Source organism: Macadamia integrifolia, chromosome 12 (genome assembly GCF_013358625.1).
Source record: "Macadamia integrifolia cultivar HAES 741 chromosome 12, SCU_Mint_v3, whole genome shotgun sequence".
NCBI lineage: Eukaryota > Viridiplantae > Streptophyta > Magnoliopsida > Proteales > Proteaceae > Macadamia > Macadamia integrifolia.
In genome coordinates, this window is record NC_056568.1 from 21,241,069 (window position 1) to 21,262,162 (window position 21,094).

The 21,094-nt window shown below is 36.7% G+C and overlaps 2 protein-coding genes across 5 annotated transcripts in view; both read right to left on the reverse strand.

The window, feature by feature from the left end:
• Window positions 1-6,627, reverse strand: part of LOC122057346 (guanine nucleotide exchange factor subunit RIC1-like) — a 39,567-nt gene extending 32,940 nt beyond the window's left edge. The window contains exons 1-7 of the mRNA XM_042619415.1: window positions 6,314-6,627; window positions 6,094-6,201; window positions 5,402-5,550; window positions 5,225-5,306; window positions 4,623-5,035; window positions 1,862-2,294; window positions 1,532-1,755 (exon numbers count right to left, since the gene is read on the reverse strand). Of these exons, the coding sequence (XP_042475349.1) occupies window positions 1,532-1,755; window positions 1,862-2,294; window positions 4,623-5,035; window positions 5,225-5,306; window positions 5,402-5,550; window positions 6,094-6,201; window positions 6,314-6,460 (1,556 nt within the window). The 5' untranslated portion in view covers window positions 6,461-6,627. The remainder of the gene's footprint in view (window positions 1-1,531; window positions 1,756-1,861; window positions 2,295-4,622; window positions 5,036-5,224; window positions 5,307-5,401; window positions 5,551-6,093; window positions 6,202-6,313) is intronic.
• Window positions 6,628-15,090: 8,463 nt separating this feature from the next.
• On the reverse strand, window positions 15,091-19,334 carry LOC122057018 (homeobox protein BEL1 homolog). 4 transcript variants are annotated; one of them, XM_042619000.1, is made up of 8 exons: window positions 19,166-19,334; window positions 18,873-19,056; window positions 18,602-18,709; window positions 18,353-18,520; window positions 17,312-18,025; window positions 16,700-17,082; window positions 16,146-16,206; window positions 15,091-16,003 (listed from the first exon to the last, which is right to left on the reverse strand). In XM_042619000.1, exons 5-8 carry the CDS (start codon window positions 17,993-17,995, stop codon window positions 15,389-15,391), a joined length of 1,743 nt encoding a protein of 580 aa, XP_042474934.1. In that variant the 5' UTR covers window positions 17,996-18,025; window positions 18,353-18,520; window positions 18,602-18,709; window positions 18,873-19,056; window positions 19,166-19,334; the 3' UTR covers window positions 15,091-15,388. The 4 variants fall into 4 exon arrangements, with proteins under 4 accessions (XP_042474934.1, XP_042474935.1, XP_042474933.1 ...); XM_042619001.1 differs by having other exon boundaries at window positions 17,312-18,019; window positions 18,353-19,056; XM_042618999.1 differs by having other exon boundaries at window positions 18,353-19,056.
• Window positions 19,335-21,094: the final 1,760 nt, after the last annotated feature.

The following is a 21,094-nucleotide window of genomic DNA, read 5'->3' on the forward strand; positions in this document are numbered from 1 at the left end:
ACCGAAGACAAAAAGTTGTAGAATGAATAACTTCTTTGTGAATGAAAATATACGGTAAAGATAGCAGTATTGACACTGAACATGTGTCTTCAAGAGATATATTTTTCTATAATTAAGTTCACCCATCCAATAATAAGAAAAAAAGGTAAAAATATTCAGTTAAGACGGCTGCCCCATTGTTTTTATATCACAAGGCACGACAGAAATCAGTCCATTTGCCCTTTGAAGCAGGGAAAAAATCTCATGGACAGACTTTTCTTATAAATAAACTAATTACACAACAAATATGATTTATATATGCCAAAATACAAAATAAAAACCATTATTTAGAATTATTTTTGCAACAGATGCTGCTGTGCCCATGTTGTTGTCACCTAGATGTTCAAATAATACATTCTGACTCAAACCATAGTACAAGATCTCACCGAGATCTCGGAGGAAATATCTTGGTTTCAAGAGATCTCAAGACGAAACGACATGCGAGATGCAAATACTATAATATCTCGACCGAGATTCTGGTATCTCGGCAAAATCTCAATTATCTCGACTAGTTTTGGCCTGTTTGTGAAGAAAACTTACCTCCATCTCCTATTTGCACCTTTTTTTTTTCTTTTTGCCAAATCGTACCCAAAGAAGCTTGGAACAAGAGGATTTGTTGCTCAACAACAACAAAATCTTACCCAGCTTTTGTGATTCAATCAGAGAAAACCTTGCTTCGCCATCAGCAACAATATGGTGGTTATGATCCGGCCCGCCAATTGTTTCAAAACTATGAGTCTAGGACTCTAGGATGTGCATAAGGTGAGTCATCCACATGTATTGTACTATTGTTTACTCTAGTATATATGACTTGTGGTAAATCCAATATATGCAATTCAACAATGTATTATGCTTAATTTATTAAATGGTTTATAATTTGATGTATTTTAATTTCTAACTCTTATTTAAGTTGTTTTACTTGAATTGTGTGTTCTAGTAGCACTAAAGATTGTGTAGAATAGCCTAAAATATAGTATACAACGTAGACTACCAACCTAGGGTCCGAACACAAAGTACCATTTTGAATTTAATTTTTAAAATCTAATATTCCCACGACTCAAACATCAAGATATAAAAATTGTATGGCATAAAAATAACTCATGACTAATTTTAGCTATAACTTTCTAAATCAGACATTAAAGATGTAATTGAGAAATCATGCTTGTCAAACTAATTCAAGCCAATATGCCAAGTTTTAACAGATTCGGGTTTGAGTTTTGCCCAAGGCCAAAACTCACCAACCCAGTTTTATATCATGTTAGTTTGCAATCCAACTGATTGCATAGAATACCCAGTCCAAGAAATCAAAATATCATGTCCAGGCAGACAGAATTTTTTAAAAATAAATATCCAGTCAGTCAGATTCATGTTGAGTACAGTCCAAGTTGCATCTAAACTATACATAAATTGACATCAAACAAGGGAAAACAAATATAAGCATAGAATGCCCTAATAAATTAATAAAAGACATGGTTGAGGATAAAGTACTCACGTGTTGGAAGAATCAATGTAACTACAAACAACAACAATTTTCCCCAACCATAACAATCCTTTACACTGGATTTTTTGTTCCTGGGTAATATCTCCAAAAACACGCCATTTTTTATTACGTATATCATATAAGATCAACCCATGGATGCCAGCAACAGCTAAGTACATTCCATCGTTGCTAGTGACAACATGTAAAACTGGCCAATTTTGGGAGATATAAGAAACCTGGCCAAAAAAAAAAAAGAGCACAATTGCATCAGTAAAATCAACCTACAATACAGTCTGGGAAGTCAAATGAATACAGAACAATTATACAACTTGAACACGTAACTGGAAGGTTTAGATGTAACATCTTAAGTTCATCAGTATCTTCAGACTGCACAACAAGCAATCGATCTTCACCATAAATCACTTGACGACTGTATGTTGTCCCAGAAACTCCTCTGTTAAGGCAACATTTTCCAAAAGAAAATGAAAGAATCCTCTCTGAAGACCCTGCCTCAATAGCATAAAGCCTATATCCATGTTCATCCCACTGCAACAGTGAGGTGCCACCCATCATAGGTTCATATTTAAAATCCTGGTTTTGTTTAATCATTGGAGAAGATACAGAACTTATACCAATTTGACGGATTGTACACATCAAACGGCACCCAGATACAGACCAAACTGTAAGTCCTCTCAATTTCCATCCAATTGCAAATGCAGAGTTGTCAGGTGTCCATTCTATACAACTCACAGGACCAGTATCTTCTACAGAATATCTGCAGAGCGGTCATAAGGTAAAAGAAGAGTGTAAATAAAGCAACAATAACGACAACAGACTATTAATCTCAGCACACAACAGTGAGAAGAGTGAAAAATAATGAAGGGATGAGATAATTGAAAATATTATCAATTCTGTAATCATCAAACATCTGGGATATGGTTTCATATTACTACTATAGCAAGCGGATACTAGTGAAATTTATAGGTAATGGCATCATGGTAATACAACTAGGGGAAATTTACAAAATTCATAATTTCGGTTTTCAAAAGGATTTCGACCATAGTCGAAACCAAAATTTATTTTTGAAATATGTGTAATGGGCTCAAAATTTGGTCCATTTTGCAGATCAACTCGAAATGGCCATTTCTGTGTCCAAACCACTGTTAGTCAAAACGTGTTTTAAACGCCGTTTGTAACCGTTTAAAACGCGTTTTGCCGTATGCCTCTATGCAATGCGGGAAAAAACGAGAACGGCTGAAAAAACCGTTTAAAACACGTATGCGTATTTTAGGGGTAAAATAGGAATTTTACCATACTCATTAGAGAGAGAGAGAGAGAGAGAGAGAAACCATTCAATAGGGTTTATTTTTTCCCCAATCCTCTTATTCCTTTTATCCCTTCTTCTCTGTCGGTCAATCTAAGAAATCAGAGATTCAGATTTCAGATTCCATTCCTCCTAACCCTTCTTCTCCGTCGGTCCTCAGAATCAGAGAAGAGAAGAAGAAGAGACAACTCGCAACTCACAAGTCGTAGACTCGCAACTCGCAAGTCGATCGAAGAAGACGAAGAAGACGGCGGCAATAGCAGACACTAGCAGTAGCAGGCTGTCGACAGCAGCCGATGGCGCAGCGAAAAAAGGTTAGAAATCAATTTCAGATTTCAGAATAGCTCTCGCCAGTTGCCAATCGCCAATCGCCAATCGCCATCTGATATTCTCTATTTTGTTTTAGCAGTGGGATTAGAGATCTTCCAATAACTAAGAGTCTTTTCTCCTAAAAGTAGGAGACATCCAATGTTGGGTGGGTTACGGCGCAGGATAAGGTCATCCAATATTGGTCTTATGTTCAGAAATTTTCTTGGTCTTCCCTTTTGGTATCCAAAGGATGGACATTCCTTTCTACTTACTAGTAGTTCAATATTTTTGGTGAGGCTTATTTTCTTTCAAAACCATTCCTTTTGTCAATATTATCTAGCATCTCTTACCTCAAACAGTGAGTTGTGTTATACATCTTAATATGTTTCATAATGACATCCTCTTTTTTTTTTTTCTATTTATTTTGGACATGTCTTTTTTTGATATATTGTATTAAATTTTAATTTGGAATTTACATTGGATGCTATATTTTGGATGATATATGTATGAATGTTTGATGTTGTTGTAGTTTAGAACATTAGATGCAAGTATACAGGTAATAATCTCTCAAATTACATGAGTATACTGCCCTTTTTTTTTTGTTTCGTTTTTTTGAAAACTACACGTATAATACTCGTACCGTTCGTTTTCGTCCATTTGACTTTCCCTTTTTTTTTTACCGTACCATTCATCGTTTTTATCTGTTTAAAACCCGTACCGTATGTCTGTGTTCTTTTGTCGTTCCCGTTTTGACTAACAGTGGTCCAACCAATGGAAATTTTTCGTGAAACGTCTTGTAATGCTTATTTAAGCATGTTTTCACATTTTGAAGCATTAGATTAAAGGGGGACACCAAAGTGGTAGTTTGGCTTCAAACCCTAGGTTGCAAGGGTATGCCATAGCCTACTGTATCATTTTCTTATATAGCCTATTTTACACATAATTTTGTCATATAACATATAACATTCAATAAATATAATTGAAATATACAATAGGAATGAAGAACTGTAAAGTTGAAAAGCAGAACAAAATTCCCACCATTTAGAGCGAAATTTCAACCGTTTTGGTAATTTCACCAAAATTTCTACCAAAACCTTGTACCTGTCAAGTCACTGGTGGTTATGTTTCGACTGAAGTCAAACCGAGATAAAATTTTGGTATTTCAACCAGAATTTTGAACAATGAAAAATTACAAACATCTAATGCCAAAGTAAACAATAAGGCTTTTATAAGTAATCAAAAAAGTTAAATAAATATATAAACGAAAAAATTAATCCATCACCTAGTCTTTCTAAACACGAGGAAACAGAAATGACAGCAACAGAAGCACTTAGAGCAGTCAGAAAATGAAGAACATTGGTGTGCAAGCATGGATATGAGGATCATGATTGGGAGGCAGGATCGTATGATCCACTGATTTGAGCGATCAAATTTCAATGGTTTTGAAAAAACAAATCTGTTAAAACTTACCCCCAGTCATATAAAGATACAGTGCGAAAAAGGGATGAAGATTCTGCCAGGTCATATAACTCAACAACACCTCTTCTGGTACCAATGGCAAGGATTTGTTGATCTGCTGCTACTGAGGCGCAGACAGCATCACCCGAACCCAACCACGTTTCAGCTTCAATGGATTCGGCTTGCTTTAAACCTTTCTTACTCATAGAACATAAAGCAACTTGCCCATCAGAATATAACACAACTAGTAACCTCAGTGATAAGGAAAGATCCAGCTGAATAACAGCAGAACTGCTGGTGGAATTATGATTAGATGTCAAAGCTACTAATGGCCCTTCAGAACTAAGACCATTTTCCAGAGAATGCACTGGTTCTGTAACTGGTCTGGGAAGTGGATGGGAATGAAGTCGAAAGGACCCACAAAACTGTAAAATTAAAGTATTCAAGTAATAAATAAAAGTAAAAAATAAGGTGCAAAAAACAGCTCATGAGAACAAATTGAATAAAAAAGGTTACATAATCGACAATGTGTATAATAAAATAGCAGTTCTATGATGAAAGGAATCCAACCAAAACATGCAAAATGACAATATGTGACTCAGATTCATGCATACCTCCCCCTTCCAGGATATAAGATGTAAAGATCCATTTGAAAGTCCAAGCAGTACGTGTTTATTGTCACATACAATATTGCTCCTACAGATGATATAATAGAGAGAACATTAAAATCATATACTTAAATAGTACAATTTACAACATTTAAGCACAAAATAATTGGAAAGATCACTTACATTGTTAAGTTTCTATCGGAAAAGGGTACCTCCTCACTAAGCAGTAGAGAAATGGTAGCAAGAAATAAACCAGATGGTTGCCTTCCTCCAGCTTGTAGTCTTTTTTCTGAATTCTGGACCTTAAAAATGTGAAGAAAGAATGAAGAAGTCTGCAGGAAAGAAAGAAAGGGGGTGATCAGTTACCACTGGAATGCACTGCTGAAACATTGATTAAAAGTTAGAAGGGAACAGAAAGAATCGCAGTTGTCAAACATATTTCCTAAGATCATTAAGCAATGGTTTCAACATCGAATCAATGGTCATCTAGATCGAAATTATCAAAATAAGCAATCCCAACAATGTTGTTATGACACAGATAAAGTGAAGGTTATAAAATCCAATAGGACAAGTAGAAAATAAAATCAGTACTCTACTAGTACCCAAATTCTTTCTTTTTCATAAAAAATAATTGGTATATTTTGCCTACCCCGGAAGAAGAATGGTAGCTTCATTGTGCTATCAGATGTCGCAACCAGAAGGATTATGACAAAGTATAATTAATCATAGTTTTACGAGCTTGTAATAAAATTCAGTGCTTAAATATCATGCTAAGTACAGTTAATCAGTAACCAACACAATGCACTAAATTCTAGACTCAATTCAACGCTCAACAGAATTAACAAACGATTACAACAACCACATCGAGCACTTACAAGAACAGCGATCAATTTTGTATCAGGGCTCCACACCGCCTGAGAATTCTCCCCTTCCCTTTGAATTGAATCTGAATCTCTCTTGTACTTCCCTAACCTCACCTTGTGCTAATTGCAATACCCAACATTCAATTACAAAAAATTATGATCTCAACGAATTACAAATTAAAATAAAAACCCAAAAAACGAATCGAAAATGAACAGAAACTATGAATCAAACCTGAGAACAGCTCCATAGTTCGAGGTGAGTTGGAGCCACAACCAGTAACAATCGATTGATGATTTTGAGATAAACAATATGCTCCGAAGCTGGACAAAGGCCAACTTCAAGAGGGATGACCTGAGGCCATCCGTAAGCCATGTACATCTTTGTTAACTACCTGATTAACAAAGGAATAATGAGAATAGATCTATGAAGAACGAAGAACCACCACTGCTAGAAGCAGATCTGATAGAAATGGGAGTAGAGAAGGGAAGATGAGCATTTCAAGGAACCTGCGTCTCCTCAGGTGAATCATGGACGAATCTAAACAAACCATTAGAATTTAAAGTTAAGAACCGAAACCCATCTTGGCCTCGTTGGCTTTGGGCTGCACAGAATCTGGTTCCAGGTTGGTCCGGATCGTAATCGGTGTGTTAATGCCCTAACCCTAGTTTCCGATAAGGATCGGATGAGCCGGATCGTTCAAAATCAATCTGAACCACTGTTTGAAAAAACATAAGTTCTCGTTTTTTACCATTTAAAACACATTTTTTCGTATGCTTCCCAAAGCACGGGAAAAAACTGCAAACGGCAAGCATTCTCATTCTAAACATGTTTCCCTTATTTTGATATTTTTTAAGACTTAACTTATTGAACATAATGTCTACTTAATTGACCATATATCTCTCTTCCGAACTCTAATCGATATGATTCTTTCGCCGACTTTAACCTAACTCAATGACCTATATTTTTCATGATATCACCTTCATCTCAATATCAAGTATGGATCCGAAATTAAGATAAAAACTTATGCATTTGCTGAAAAATGTTTCTAAAGTGATGATTCTCAAGTCTCAACTCAAACTGAACATACATTACTCTAAGAGTGTGTTGACTATGTTGACAACAATGAACAATATCATAGCCAAGTCACATTGCTCAATAAGACTTTGACACGTATGGTGTATGAATTTAGAATTGGTGTTGGATTATATTCAATTATATGTCATAAAACTTATAATGAGATGTGAGATATATAAGCATTAGTGTTGGATATTGTAGTTGTTTTGAACATTAGATGCAGGTATTCATGTAATAATTTCTTAATTTATACGAGTATACTATCATTTTTTTTGTTCCGTTTGTTTGAAATCTACACGTTTAAAACATGCACGGTCATTTTTTTGTTCTCTATTTTTTTTTACCGTTTATTTGACCGTATCGTTCAAAAAATTTTACTATTTAAAATCTGTACCGTCTGTTTCTGTTTTTTGTCGTTCCTATTTTTGCCAACTATCATCCGAACTATAGTGATCATGATGGGGTCATGGGTCCCACATTGATATCCAAGGGTTAATTCTATTGAAATAATTTGATGATGGCCAGTTGGTGTAGACACTTCATTTTTTTTTCAAACCGGAGGCACTCACAAATGATGATGAAATGAGGTGTTTAAGACTTGTGGGAAGGTTGTAATCTTTGGCTCGAGAGGGTTTCAATGAAAAAATTGCAATATGAAATATAAAATATAGAATTTGAATTCATTGAGCGATAATAAATAAGTATATATAAAGATCAAGAAAAAAAGGAACAATGAAGAAAAAGTTATACAAAGCTAGATCTAGATACAAATGACCTCCACTTTTTTTTTTCATTTATTTATTTTTATGTTTCATTGATTCATTTCGTTTGAATTTTTTTTTTTTTTTTTTCTTTTTTGGTAGGAGTTTGATTGATGCGAAGTTCTTCGTATAGACAAATTAGGTTTAAAATATAGTTAAATGACCTTAAATACACCAAGAGAACGTCCAAATACATTTCTTGACCCACAGTGGTGGATTTTAATTTCTAAAAGCGGGCTTAATCACAAAGTCAAGTCTATTTTAATTGGATTAAATGATTTTTTGTCAATCTTGACCATTAACAAGAAACTACCTTTGTTCTCGCCCAAAATCCAATTCTTTAGGGTAAAACTTGATCCTCCACATCATTGATTGACAAAAAGTCTTCTACACCAATAAATAGGACTTCCCCCATGTTCTTAAGCAATATTTGAAGAATGCAAGTAGCCCCTAATACTAAATTTGAAATCAGGGTTTTCACTGAGAGAATCAGTCCTCCACCTAAGTTGTGAGGCTTTCCACCCCAAATAATTTGGTTCTTCATCATCCTAGGTATATTTCCTTTTACTTCTCTTTTCGGTCTTTTGATTTCAATTCATTTTATTATGTAGTTTAGTAATAATTCTCATAAGAAGAGGTGTATGTTGCTACTACCTCTCTAAGTACTTTAGAGTATTGTTTTGAATCCATTTTAAGGTTCTTTCCGCGTGTTCTTTTTCTATTAATGTAAGAGAATTAATCTAGGTGGGAACTTCCTATTCCTTCTCTCCCAAGAACAAGATAAAAGATTCCCCTTCGAGAGATTTGTAAAATAATTTACACTCACAGATGGCCGACATTAACTGATCACAATGGATACTCTTAGAAGTTAAAAGTAGGTTGTCTCTCCTTAATCCCTAGCTCAATTGGCAAGCACCATGCCTAAGGATGCAGAGGTCCCTGATCCCTCTTTCTCTCCTTGGCTTTAATAAACTAAATCTGTACCACTTAGGCTGCGTTTGGTAGTTATTCAGTTATAGAAACGACGATTCATGTCGAAAACATAATTTTCAGTTTCTGTGTTAAAAAAAAAAAGTGTTTGGTGAACCTGTTTAAGGAATGATTACCCTAATTCTTCACTTTTTTTGTATTTGGAATGAAACCAAAATGGTGGAACAAGGTTTCATCGTTCCATCATTTATGTTTCTAGTTTTTTTTTTTTTTCCCTCCCACTTTTTGTTCCAAAAAAATCGAAAAACACTAAAGTTGACACCAAACGCTTTCTTTCGGATTTTTTTTTTATCCCCATAGAATGGGAAAACATCAGAAACATTTTTCTGGATGACTACCAACGCAACCTTAAACAAAATTCTGACTAAATCGATTGATGCCTTGGTGGGGAGAAAATTAAGACAATATATGTTACTTCATTTGGTTAATTAATTCCATCTTTAGTTTTGGATGTGATTCAAAAACCAATTAATTGAATCTTAAATAAGATTTTAACGCTAGCTCAGATTAGGGGTATAAGATCGGCCCAACCCAAGCCCACCTCTTACATAAAAATGTGTCAATTCTCAGCCTTAATTTGGATCAAATTTATCCATTTTCCAATCAAACCCTACCCACTTTTGCACTCCTACGTATCTTGAATTTTTTGTTTTTCCAATCATTACTTCATCTGTTTTTTTGGCGCTACAAAGCCCATTAGTGGGGCAAGAAGATGGAATTAGGGGCCCAAGAGGGCCGCCCTTATGGGGTGGGGACAATGCAAGATGCGTTGGTACATATTTGTGAAGATTTGGTCCATCGGCACACTCTTAACTCTTAAGTGAGTAATGCCATATCATCAGGCTAAGCCTAGGGAGTTCATATATTGGATGCAAATTTATGCACTCGGAGGGGGATGCTTATAGCTGATCCCCCACCACATGAGGACACCGAAAGCTTACAGAAAGAACCCCTCGCCCCCTTCCTCCCTGGAAAAAAAAAAAAAAAAAACCTAAATAATGAAGTTGCTTGAAGTATGCAATCCATGAGACTTTCCGATATCATTTCTAGATCTGGTTGTTCTAGTAGAATATATTTTCCCCACCTCCTTGCCCTCCAAAGAAAAAAAAATGTTTCTATTCATTTAAATTGTTTTAGCATTTATATTATCTATCTTATAATAAAATGGTGATGAAACACACTTAGGTATGCTTGAGTGAATAAAAGAATCCACCTCGACTCCCACTAGGCACACCTTGGGCCACTCGCACGGGGGTGTTTAATGTTTTTCACTGCTTTCAGTGAAAGTTGGATGGTTCTCATTCAACCCCGACATGACTCGATTCATGCGGTTGTGGGGTCAGTATGGGCCCGCGGCCCACGGAACTAGTTAGGCCGAAGGCCTGGATACCCATCGTTAGCAAAGAAAGAATAAAAGAATCCACCATGGGTGGCTATTGTATGAAAACAAGAAATTTTAAAATTTTATCCACAATTAAGCTAAAATTATTTAACTTGAATTTTCAACCACTTTTTGCAGCTTTTTATCTCTACAAGGGAAACACGGTTGATAGATAGACATGAAAAATTGGTCGAGAAATTTGTTTTGCTCTACTTAACTATGTAGCTTGTTGATCCTTGCAAATTAAAAGTGATAATGATAGTGAGAATGATTTTCTATTTAAAACTACTGGATGAGAGAGAGAGAGAGAGAGAGAGAGAGAGAGAGAGAGAGATCCATGCAATCCTTTCAAGTGACATAATTTGCTATATTAATCAAATAAAAAATGGATCACTAATAAATCAAGGTTGAAATGTTATTGATGGAGAGGTAGGCACAGTTACAATGTTTTGGCTCCCAAGGTTAAAATCAAAAGTAGGTATTTAAGTATGCAATTTGAAAGTATAGAAATATTGTTAATAATAATCTGTTTGTGTAAATAAATAGTTTTTCAAGATAGGATCAATTGGATATGTGTTCTTATATTAAAATGTAGAAAATGTTAGGCCTTAAAGTGGGTAGGTGAGGGAAAAAGACTTTCTTAAGTTTCACACCATTATAGCAAAATTTTCTTATGGGTATACTCATTTCTTAGTGTTCTACGAATTGTACATATTAGATACTATTGCAACCATGCCCATATGGGTTTGAGGATTATGAATCAAAATGTGTGATTATGTAACTTGATCTAAAGCTTCGAATGAGATTTCATATCTTAAACGCAAGAACAATCTGATTAAAAAATCATTCAAAACTTGATCAAAAAAATCAACGTTTATTGAATAAGCAATAGAGTAAATAACAAAAAGTACTAGTTTGCAAGGCTCATTGGAATTGATCTGGTACGAAGGTCGAATTATTATATAAAGAAGAGTAGTTAACTATAGGACTTCTTGTTCAAGTAGGAAGATTTCGTTTTCCTCATTCCTTTCTCTTCAATAAGAATAGGGATTTGAAATGATACAAAATCCTCTTCATCATGTTGTGATCAGCATAGTAATAGAGTCATCTGACAGGCACAAGCAAGTGTAGCGAATCACATAGAATTGCCACTACCTGCCAATGTGTGGATAGAAAGAGTGGGTGAAGCATGAAGGGATGTCTAAGTGGTTGAAAGGCTGGTACTTCCTTCTCCCGTTTTGATTAGATCTCAATCAATGACGATTTCTATGTAGTGCCTGTGAAATAAAGTTATCGAATAGGCAAATTAAAAGTATTATACCAGGAATTTCTCCGTTGTGCCTTACTTAAGTAGGGGCAAAAGGACTTACTTGATTCTTGGTTTAGAGTTCAGCTAAGTGGCGCCTTTATATCTGAGGTGCTTGTTTTCACTCATTGATCATCTACAAAAGAAGGTCAACGGGAATACTAAAGTAGCTCTCACGCGATGAGCACCAGGAAAACTGCCTTCATCCCTTTGTTGGTATTGATAGTGAGGCCTTGTGTTCTAGCTTGAAGCCAACCTCAAACTCCTTGCCTCCAAGCAATGCGAGGCAGCCTGTAATCAAATTGTTTTCCCGGTATTAGTAACATACTTACAATTTAGTGATGTTGGTTTAGCTCATTTGGTTAACTGGGATTTTGAGGAAGGCAAGTGCTTTTAGTGGGATGACATTTACTACCGATCTCGAATCAACTTGCAGTAGATAGGTAAGAAGTGGAAACACTCTATATCAGTCAGTCTCCATAGGAGGCAATATGAGCAAAAGATAGGAGTTCCTTTATCTCACACAAAAGAAAAAAAAAAAATGAAGGAAGGAACTCTGTGGGGAGTGAAGGGGGGTAATCAAAAAGGGTTCCTATCTTTTGGGTATTAAAAAAGAACACACACAGTCGTTCCTTCAACCGTTGGATGGGAGTGGGGGTAGATATGCAATAAAATTTCTACAATTTAATGTTTGAAGGCATGACCGTGTACATATAGGGCCACGCACAAAACCCTTTGCCAAAAAATATTTACTAAAATGTACTAATAGCAAGAGAAAATAGTAACGTTTTGAACGAATAAACAAATGTTCACTACAAGATAAGTGGGCAAGGCCTGCGCTTTTGCGGAGTTTTAGTGGTGGTAATTTTTTATGGGCACTAACGCTTAATTTTCAAAGCCAGAATTTAACTACTCCAGACTGATCACTAGAGTAAATATATAAAGCGATTTGAAATGTTCACAAGAAAGAAATAGTTTAGCAGCGGTAATATTTAACAAATGCTATAAGTGTATTTAGTTCAATATTATCATATATGATAAAATTCCCCATTGCCTATGTTCTCCTCCTCCCCCACTCTCTTTTCCTTCATTGGAATGCTTGCATACTCACCTTGAAAGTCTTTGTAGCGAAGAAGCAGCACCAGTATCACCTTGTTGTTGGCACTATCTTCAACTAGCTACTGAACTTCAAGTAGTTGCATGACTGCATGATTTAATAGCTAGTTGCCAAGTATGGAGCTTACAAGCCACTCAGGCCTTTTTGGAATCAAGTCTATATATGCAAACCCAATATATCCTCAAAACAAACTTTTCAAACCATGGAAGTTTTTTATGATAATCTTTGAAAGGTTTCAAGTTACAAATTCAAAACAAAGGTGTAGATGGACTTCAATTGCAGTATAACTTGCATGGACATTGTCTTAGGATCCAACCTCTAATAAAACCTTTTGATACCGTACAAAAAAAAAAAAAAAATTAGACCTTTGATATTCAAGTAAATGCTAGCTAATTTGTTTGCTAAATATGAGAAAAAAGAAAATCCATCATCCTATGCAGGAGAAGAGGAGATTCAAGATGTTCTGTATCTCACCTCTTTGGGAAGGGAGAGGGAACAACTAGGGAGTCACCACCTAGTTTAGGGTCTAGGACTCATAAAACAATCAAATGATTCTTGATGGTCCCAATGAAGGTGTTAGGCACTCCGGACAACTAGTTAAACCAATCTTCCTATTGTTTGGTCAAAATACTACAAAAACACTACAAAAAACTAGAAGCCAAATAAATACAAGTATTTTAAATTACATAAAGTTAAAACGGATTATGTTAGATTCACGTATCTAAAGCAGTTGGTGCAAGGTAAGATTAGTATACCGAATGCAAAAATAAACGAATATAATGCGTATGTAATAAGAAAATACAACATATTTATATAAAAAATTGCAATGCAAACCCTAATTTTAATGCACTAGGAAATCATGACAAACCATTAGTAGAAACAATGGAAAAACCGATGTCCACATCAAGTAATTCACGACCACAAATCTCGGACTTTGACTCCTTCTTGGATTAAACGTGGTGGCCCTCCTCACCATACTCTTCTTCATTGGGTTCCATACAATGACTATTAAAAGATAGCTCCCCCAACAACCCTAGCTGTCAATGCCATTGGAGTCGCAAAGATTTCTCCTTGACCCTCCACCATTTAATTCCTTCCTCTTTCAGGAATGATGGCAATGCCAAGGTGAAGGAACTCTTGGATTGCCCCAATGGCGTCAAAAAATTTGAAGAGAAAGAGACTATGAAGTGATTCCCTTCTGTGGCCACACTACCATCTTCCATGGATAGACAAGTGGTTGTCTGCTCATGGCATGTGTTCCCTCTGCCGTTCAACCTAGCTGCTCCCTCCTCCTCCTCCTCCTGCTCGTGATATCAAGGACTCTTTATCCATCATTCTTCTTGGTTTGTTGCAATAGAGGAGCCTATGAGCCTGTTCAACAGTCCCCGCCCTCACCCTTGCCCCCTCCAGCAACACCTTTCCTCTCGCCGACCCCACCCCTCCCCTTCTTTGGCCTTTTCTCTCTCCCTTGGCTACACCATGGATTTTTCACCACCTCTCTCTCTCTCTCTCTCTCCCTCTCTCCCCTAAGGTGTGAGTGGTTGATCCGGAAAATTAGTTGGACAAGGAGGAAAAAATGTATGTCAAATGGGAAAAATTGGAAATATGAAAAAATGGTAACCCAAAACATAATATTTATGAAACGTGAGGTACCCCAATCGCAGTTTTTGAAATGTAAGGTACCTCAGGCATAGATTATCTAAATGTTAAGTACTCTAAGTGTCATTTATCCAAAATTTGATAAAAATTGATTTTCTAATTATTTTTTGATAGTTCTTAATTTATTCTATTCTAGGAGGGGCGAGGGAAGATGTAAACCAGGAGACTTGAATCCAAGACCCAAAGAAGACTTTTTGTTTTTGTAACATATTTTTTTTTTTTTTCTTTCTTCTCTTCTTTTTCATATAAGTAACATACTTCTGGATAAAAGTAAAACATTGAAGACATAAATATATGGAGAAAATGAGAGAGAGAGAATTGGTTAATTCCCATTCGAATTTATTTTCCTTTGATTCGGTTAGCTAACTTCACACATTGGTTTCCAAGAGTTAGGAATTAACAAGGCTAGGACCCTAAATTTTGAGCACTCCTGGATTCACTACTCAAGGTCAGAAAAGTGGATTCAAGCTTAGACCAATCCGAAGGCCTGTTAACCAGTAATGAGTTAACCCGAGCGACACCTGCCAAACAGTGTCAAGAAAGGTTGGAGCAAGTAACCTGAAACATCCTAGACCCTACAGGAATTTGAGTCACCTACTTCACAGCTTGGGTGTAGAATGGTCCACTGTGTGTGTGTGTGTGTGTGTGTGTGTGTGTGTGTGAGAGAGAGAGAGAGAGAGAGAGAGAGCGGGAAAGAGAGAGAGAGAGAGCCTACCCAGATGAAGAAAATGAATATACAAGTTACTACTATCATGAACTGAAATAAAAGAAGAAGTATCTATAAACTCTGCCACCAATGAATGACAATAACAATCCACTTTCATCCTATCGAAGTATCATAATCTAAGTATACTACCATGATATAGCTAAAGTACGTGGAACATTACCCATTTTAATTTCTTCATAACCATATGGAACTTTTTAAAGTATGTATCAATATTACCATGTAATTCTATCTATCTTCCATCACCATCCTCACTCCACAGCATGTAGTCTAAAAGTAGGGTACTATCTCCAGCTACCCAGCCAAGTCATGGAGCAACTGTGCTCCCATCAAGTTCCTGTAAGGTAGATTCTGCCCCTCCCCCTCCAGAATGGAATACTGAACTGATTGACAATCTTCAAGGTGATCTCTGGGGAAGAAGAGAGAGTTCTGTTGCAATCCTAGAGTTAGAGACACACCATTGCCAAAGTTGTGATGGACACCACCATCATTTCCATAAGAAACAGTGTTGGCTGTCTGATGATGATTATAGGAGGAGAAGTCTAAGTCCACAACACCAAATGTTTCTGCTACTGATCTCCCAAACTGCTGTCGATGTTGCTGTAGTTGTTGTTGGTGGTAGTGTTGTTGTTGTTGTTGTTGTTGTTGTCTGTGATGCTTTCTACTATCTTCTTCTTTGTCTGGGTTGCTGATGATAGAAGATAGAGAATCTGAGTTGCCTCGGACAAGTTGATCAGCTGTGGGCTTCTGGTCCTGATGAGAAATATGGTTGTTGTGGAGCCCTGCAAGTACCCCATCTGATGATGACCCAACATTGTCTTGGTGCTCCTCCTTTGTTTCTTCTAAGTAAATCTCCTCCACCATGGGTTTCCATAGCCTCACCCTTGCATTGATGAACCAATTTGAAACCTGAAGTGGCAAAAGTGGGAACATATCTAACCTTTGTTTATTAGTTTTGTAAAGCCTAAGAAGATATGCCCTATGCAACAAAGAAAAGAACCTAGTTCCACAAGAATCAAATAAAAAATATGAGAGAGGGACGTGGACTTGCCTGGCCTCTTGAAAGACCAGTTTGGCGAGCTAATATGTGTTTATCCACATCACTTGGATACCTGTAGGGTTGCAAGGGAAACAAAATGTGGGAATTTACTACCAAGAAGAATAATGGAATAATCTGCACTAGAGAGAGAGAGAGAGAGAGAGAGACAACCCAGATGAGCAAAATGAATATACAAGTTACTAATGAGAGAGAAAGAGAGAGACTACCCAGTTGAGAAAAAATGAATATACAAGTTACCAAAGAGAGAGAAGACAATGGGGGGGGGGGGGTTTGAGGAATATCATGGGCCCTATAACATGGCAAGGTGGATATTATGTAGATGGCCAAGAGTAAACCAAAAGGACATTATATATGACAGATTTATGTAGGGCATCTGAATAGTGATAGATAGAAACAAACCAAACAGTTCGTTTTTTTTTTTTTTTTTTTTTGCAGCAAATGATTAAGCCTCCACAGAAATAGAATGCCTGAACTCAAGTACTGAAGTTGTAGTTTAGCTTCTTCTTTATGAATTGCAGAAGAGAGAGATAGAGAGAGAGGTTTACGGGTGAAGAAAATGTTCAAAGAGCCAGGCTCTAAGAACAGAAACAGATCGTTCAGGGAGGCCTCTTTGAGGTCTCCAAGGATGACTCTCCATCATGCTTATCTGTTGAAATGCCCTTTGCTGCCTTAGGGTTTGATCAAGAAGTCTCAATCTTGGTGTCTCTCCTGTGGTTGTTCCTGGTGCAACTGGGTCTTTCTCTCCTATTGCTTTCTTGGTTGCCTTTATCTGTCCCACAATCCCATCTCTCAGACACCTAAAATGCCTTGACATAGCCTTAGATGCCGACGCCGAATACACTGCCGCCGCTCCGGCACCGGCTACTGCTTCAAAAGATGACATCACAGCCTTCATCCTATCACAGTATTGCCTGTATTTTCTATCCACCTAATCAAACAGAATTTCAGAAAAATAATGAATTACCCAAATTGTCCTAATCTGAGCATTAATGTGAAGGCCCATAGTCGCTCAATTAGTTCAAGAATCAAGTCTTGATATCCAATCAATCAACCACCGAAGTAAAAGTAGGGCCAAGATTAAAAGAAGACATAACAGAGAAATTGGGATTAATAATAATTAAAAAAAAAAAAAAATGAATCAAACAGTAGTGTTCTACCTCTTCAAGTATGGAAATCAATTTGGATTTTCTTTTCTGCAATTCAAGAACGTCTGAAGTACTATAAAAAGATTGTCTCCGAGAACCATTGTTGTCATCTTCCCATTGATTAGTCTTCTGTGGTTTCTGCTTCAATTGATCTGTTTGCTTTATTCTGAGATTACAGAACTCATTCAAAAGATCCTGAGCAGGAACTAAGTACTTTGAGTTCTTGAGCTCAAAGTGAGTCTGTGTTTGATGAAGATTTACAAACCCATCTTGGTCTTGAAGATTTGGAGATTTCCCAAAGAACCCATCTCTTAAGTTGGATGGCATGAGCTCAAAAGACTGTATTCCAATACTAGAAGGCTTGTTTGAACTGAGAGAAAGAGAGAGACCTTGACTCGGCCGTGACTCGTTTCTTTCACAGGGTAACACACATCTCAAAGATGAATCATCCACTATTAACCTGGTATCTTGCCACCCCGATTCCATGATCAAGCTTTGACTCGTTCCTTCAGAAAACCCAGTTGAGATATTCTTAGAGGGAGGAAACCCTAACATCTCCATCCCATTAGTCAAATTAAAGAGCTCTGAATTTGTTTCATAACTTGGGATATGAATTGTTGGGTTATTAGAAGAGCTACCCAAATAAGAAAACCTAGAAGAAGAAGCAGCCAAGTTCCTGGGTTTCCCTTGAGCCATAGAAGAAGATCTCTTCTACTGATCCTGCAACTAAAAATTCCATTAAAAGAGGAGAGTCACACCTCTACTAAATACTACTAAACGATTACCCAATAAGAACTTCAGAGGAAACCCACCACAGAAAACCCACCATTAAAAAGTTAAGAGCCAAAACAAGATCCACAAGGCAAGTGTTTTTTTTTTCTCTTTCTATCTTTTTATTTAGTACTTACACGTGTGTGAGTGCATGCGTGTGTGTGTGCCTTTGGGTGGTTGTGGATTTCCTTTGCATGAAAGATGTGGAGATACAGATACAAAGCCATGAAACCAACAAGAAGACAATATCTAGAGAGAGAAAGAGCGAGAGAGAAGGCTTACCAGTCTAGAGAAGGAAATATTACGTTATAAAATTCAAGAGTCGCCGGAGTTGGTGGACTTTGGTGTCGGTGGTGGTGGTGGTGGGGTTTGAGTGGTGGCAGAAGTGGAGAAAGAGGTGGTGCGCCACTGCTTTTCAAAAATTGTTCAGATAGCTTAACATGGTAAACCCTGAAAACCAACCTAGGAAGGTAAGTTCAGAAGATATCTCCTCAGAAATAGTAGCAGATAGAGCCATGATGATCTGATCACCTCTACTATCTTCTCTCTTTAATTAGGCCAAGTGGACCAATACTCCATCATTTAAATACATCCAAAATAAGCTTTGCCCAAATCAAATCCTCTCAATTATTTCATTCTCTAAGGGCCACATCCAACAAATTATTAAAAAAATCAATAAAAATAATAATAAAATAAGGAAGATCACCCAAAAAAAACCTATAAATAAAATAATATTATAATCTTTAAAGGGAAAGCCCAACAAGTAGGAAGAAGATCAAAAGCTCCTAACACCACCACACACCTTCTCTTTCACTTCCATAAAGTGCCACAGAATCAGCAGCAATAGTAATAGAGAGAGAAAGTGATCATATATATGGTCCTTTGCGGCTTTGCCTGGTACACAAGCTACAAGCCGCCACCACCACTTGAGCACCGTGATCACTTAAACTATATAGTTAGCTTTATGTGTTAACTCTAGTCCCTTTCTGTTTGACATAGAGAGATTCATAAAGAAATTAATAGAGAAAGAGAGAGAAAGAAAGAGAAATTATATTGAGATGAACCCAAATGAAAAAAATAAAGAAATTCTTGAACCTGACTTTTTCAGACTGGTTGGTTTCTGTTCTCTTACTGTTGGGTCTGATCTTAAATCCAAACTCTCAGTTCTTTGAACACTTTTCAGAAACCTTCAGAGAGAGAGAGAGAGAATAGATGCTGGGTAAGGAAAATGTTCCAAAAATAGGGACTGGGGAGAAGATGAGATGAGGTGGTCCATAGTTTCCAACTAATTCCAATTAAAACGCATATTGATTAAAGAAGAGGAGATCCCCCCCCTCTCTCTCTCTCTCTTTCTTTTTTTTTCTCACTCTCTCGTTCATATTGGTGCAAGAAAGAAGTGGGGCCCACATTTCTTTCTTTGTATTTTTTAGGGCAGGTGGTCCAGTCACGCTTTCTCCGCCGCTTGCCTTTCTCTTACCTCTCTCTCTCTCTCTCTCTCTCTCGCTGTAAAACGTTAAAACCAAAGGAGGCCCCCCTATGAATCTATGAATGCCCTCTATAATACGCTGACGATAGGCATACGATATAGGGAGTAAAGGAGGGGATCTAATCCCCGTCGATTCAGTGCGCATTGGGTGTACGTTAACAATATTAACAAAGAATCTTCTGGTCATCTTCCTAGTTACCTAACGTAACCTGCCCCCTTATTATTTTTTATCTGAACCATATTTACGTATCGTCATCTAGGTGCATATTACACACCCCTCCCCTATTCCTTTCGGCGCATCATAAATCATGTACGGTGTGTGTACAGCTAGAGAGAGAAAGACCTATGTGAGTTTAAGAGAGAGATAGAGACTTTAAGACGGGGGCTTCAGCCTCATGCACGCATGAAAGGCGGGGTAAAAACCTGCCGGACTGAGAGCGTCGGTGTCATGGAGGTTTACATTTTGGGAAGTTCTCAATCTCTGACTCTGTACAATATGTACATATGTATATGTATGGTGGGGTCCACTCTAGTATGGAATTTCTATGAACTCCACAGCATTATGGTTTTTAAGTAATCCGCATGGTTCTAAGCATTGGTATTGGACTAACCGATATAGGTGATTCATGTTGGTTTGGCAAGTGTCTGATCTTGATACCTAATCGATATTGTATCGATCTTTATTTTTAAAGGTAAAATAGGGGTATTTTTGTTCGATATAGGTGATCTGATATCGATCCATTCTAATACCATAATGGTTTTGGGGATGATCAATACTATTTCGATATAGTGCTCTAAAACTATGGTAATTGGTATTAGTATTAGCATCGACCATCGTCGTTGCCTTCATTTTTCCTTAGAACACACGTTTTCATACGATTTTGTCCTTTATAGTGTTTCGCTATTACATGGTATTGGTCTAAAGGAACAATTTCCGAAATCTAGTAGATTAAAACATCAATTACAAGACAAGAAAGTTTACAAGAAAAGTTACTATTACACAAAATAAATCTTGTTTTATAATTTATTTTTAAATCTGGATCAATTTCCAATAACATAACTCCTTTTGGAATATATTTTTCATTTTTGGGGGAAAATTTTTTCTAACTCCATCGCGTCAGAACTTTTGTATTTTCAAATCTTGATAAGCCCCCAATAACATAATCTTTTCATAATACTTTTTTTAGGTAAAAGATCGTTGCCAGACTATGGGACACACACAAGCGTGGAGCCCATGAGAACTTGAGTGTGGGATTTTTTTTGAGCAGGAGGTTCATTTCGTGCAATTTTGTCTAGACACAAGCTGTGCATAGTCTGGCAAAGATTTTTTTTTCCTCTTTTGTTGAGAAGAAGTTTTATAAGCCACCAACACGATGCACTAGTATTTCTATATCTATCTCTCTCTTTATCATATAAAATAGTATATATTTACAAAAAAAAAAAAAAAATATATATATATATATATATATATATAAAATAGTAAATTGCCCTCCAATATACTATTTAGATGGAACGCATTAGTGCTATCCCCTATGGCC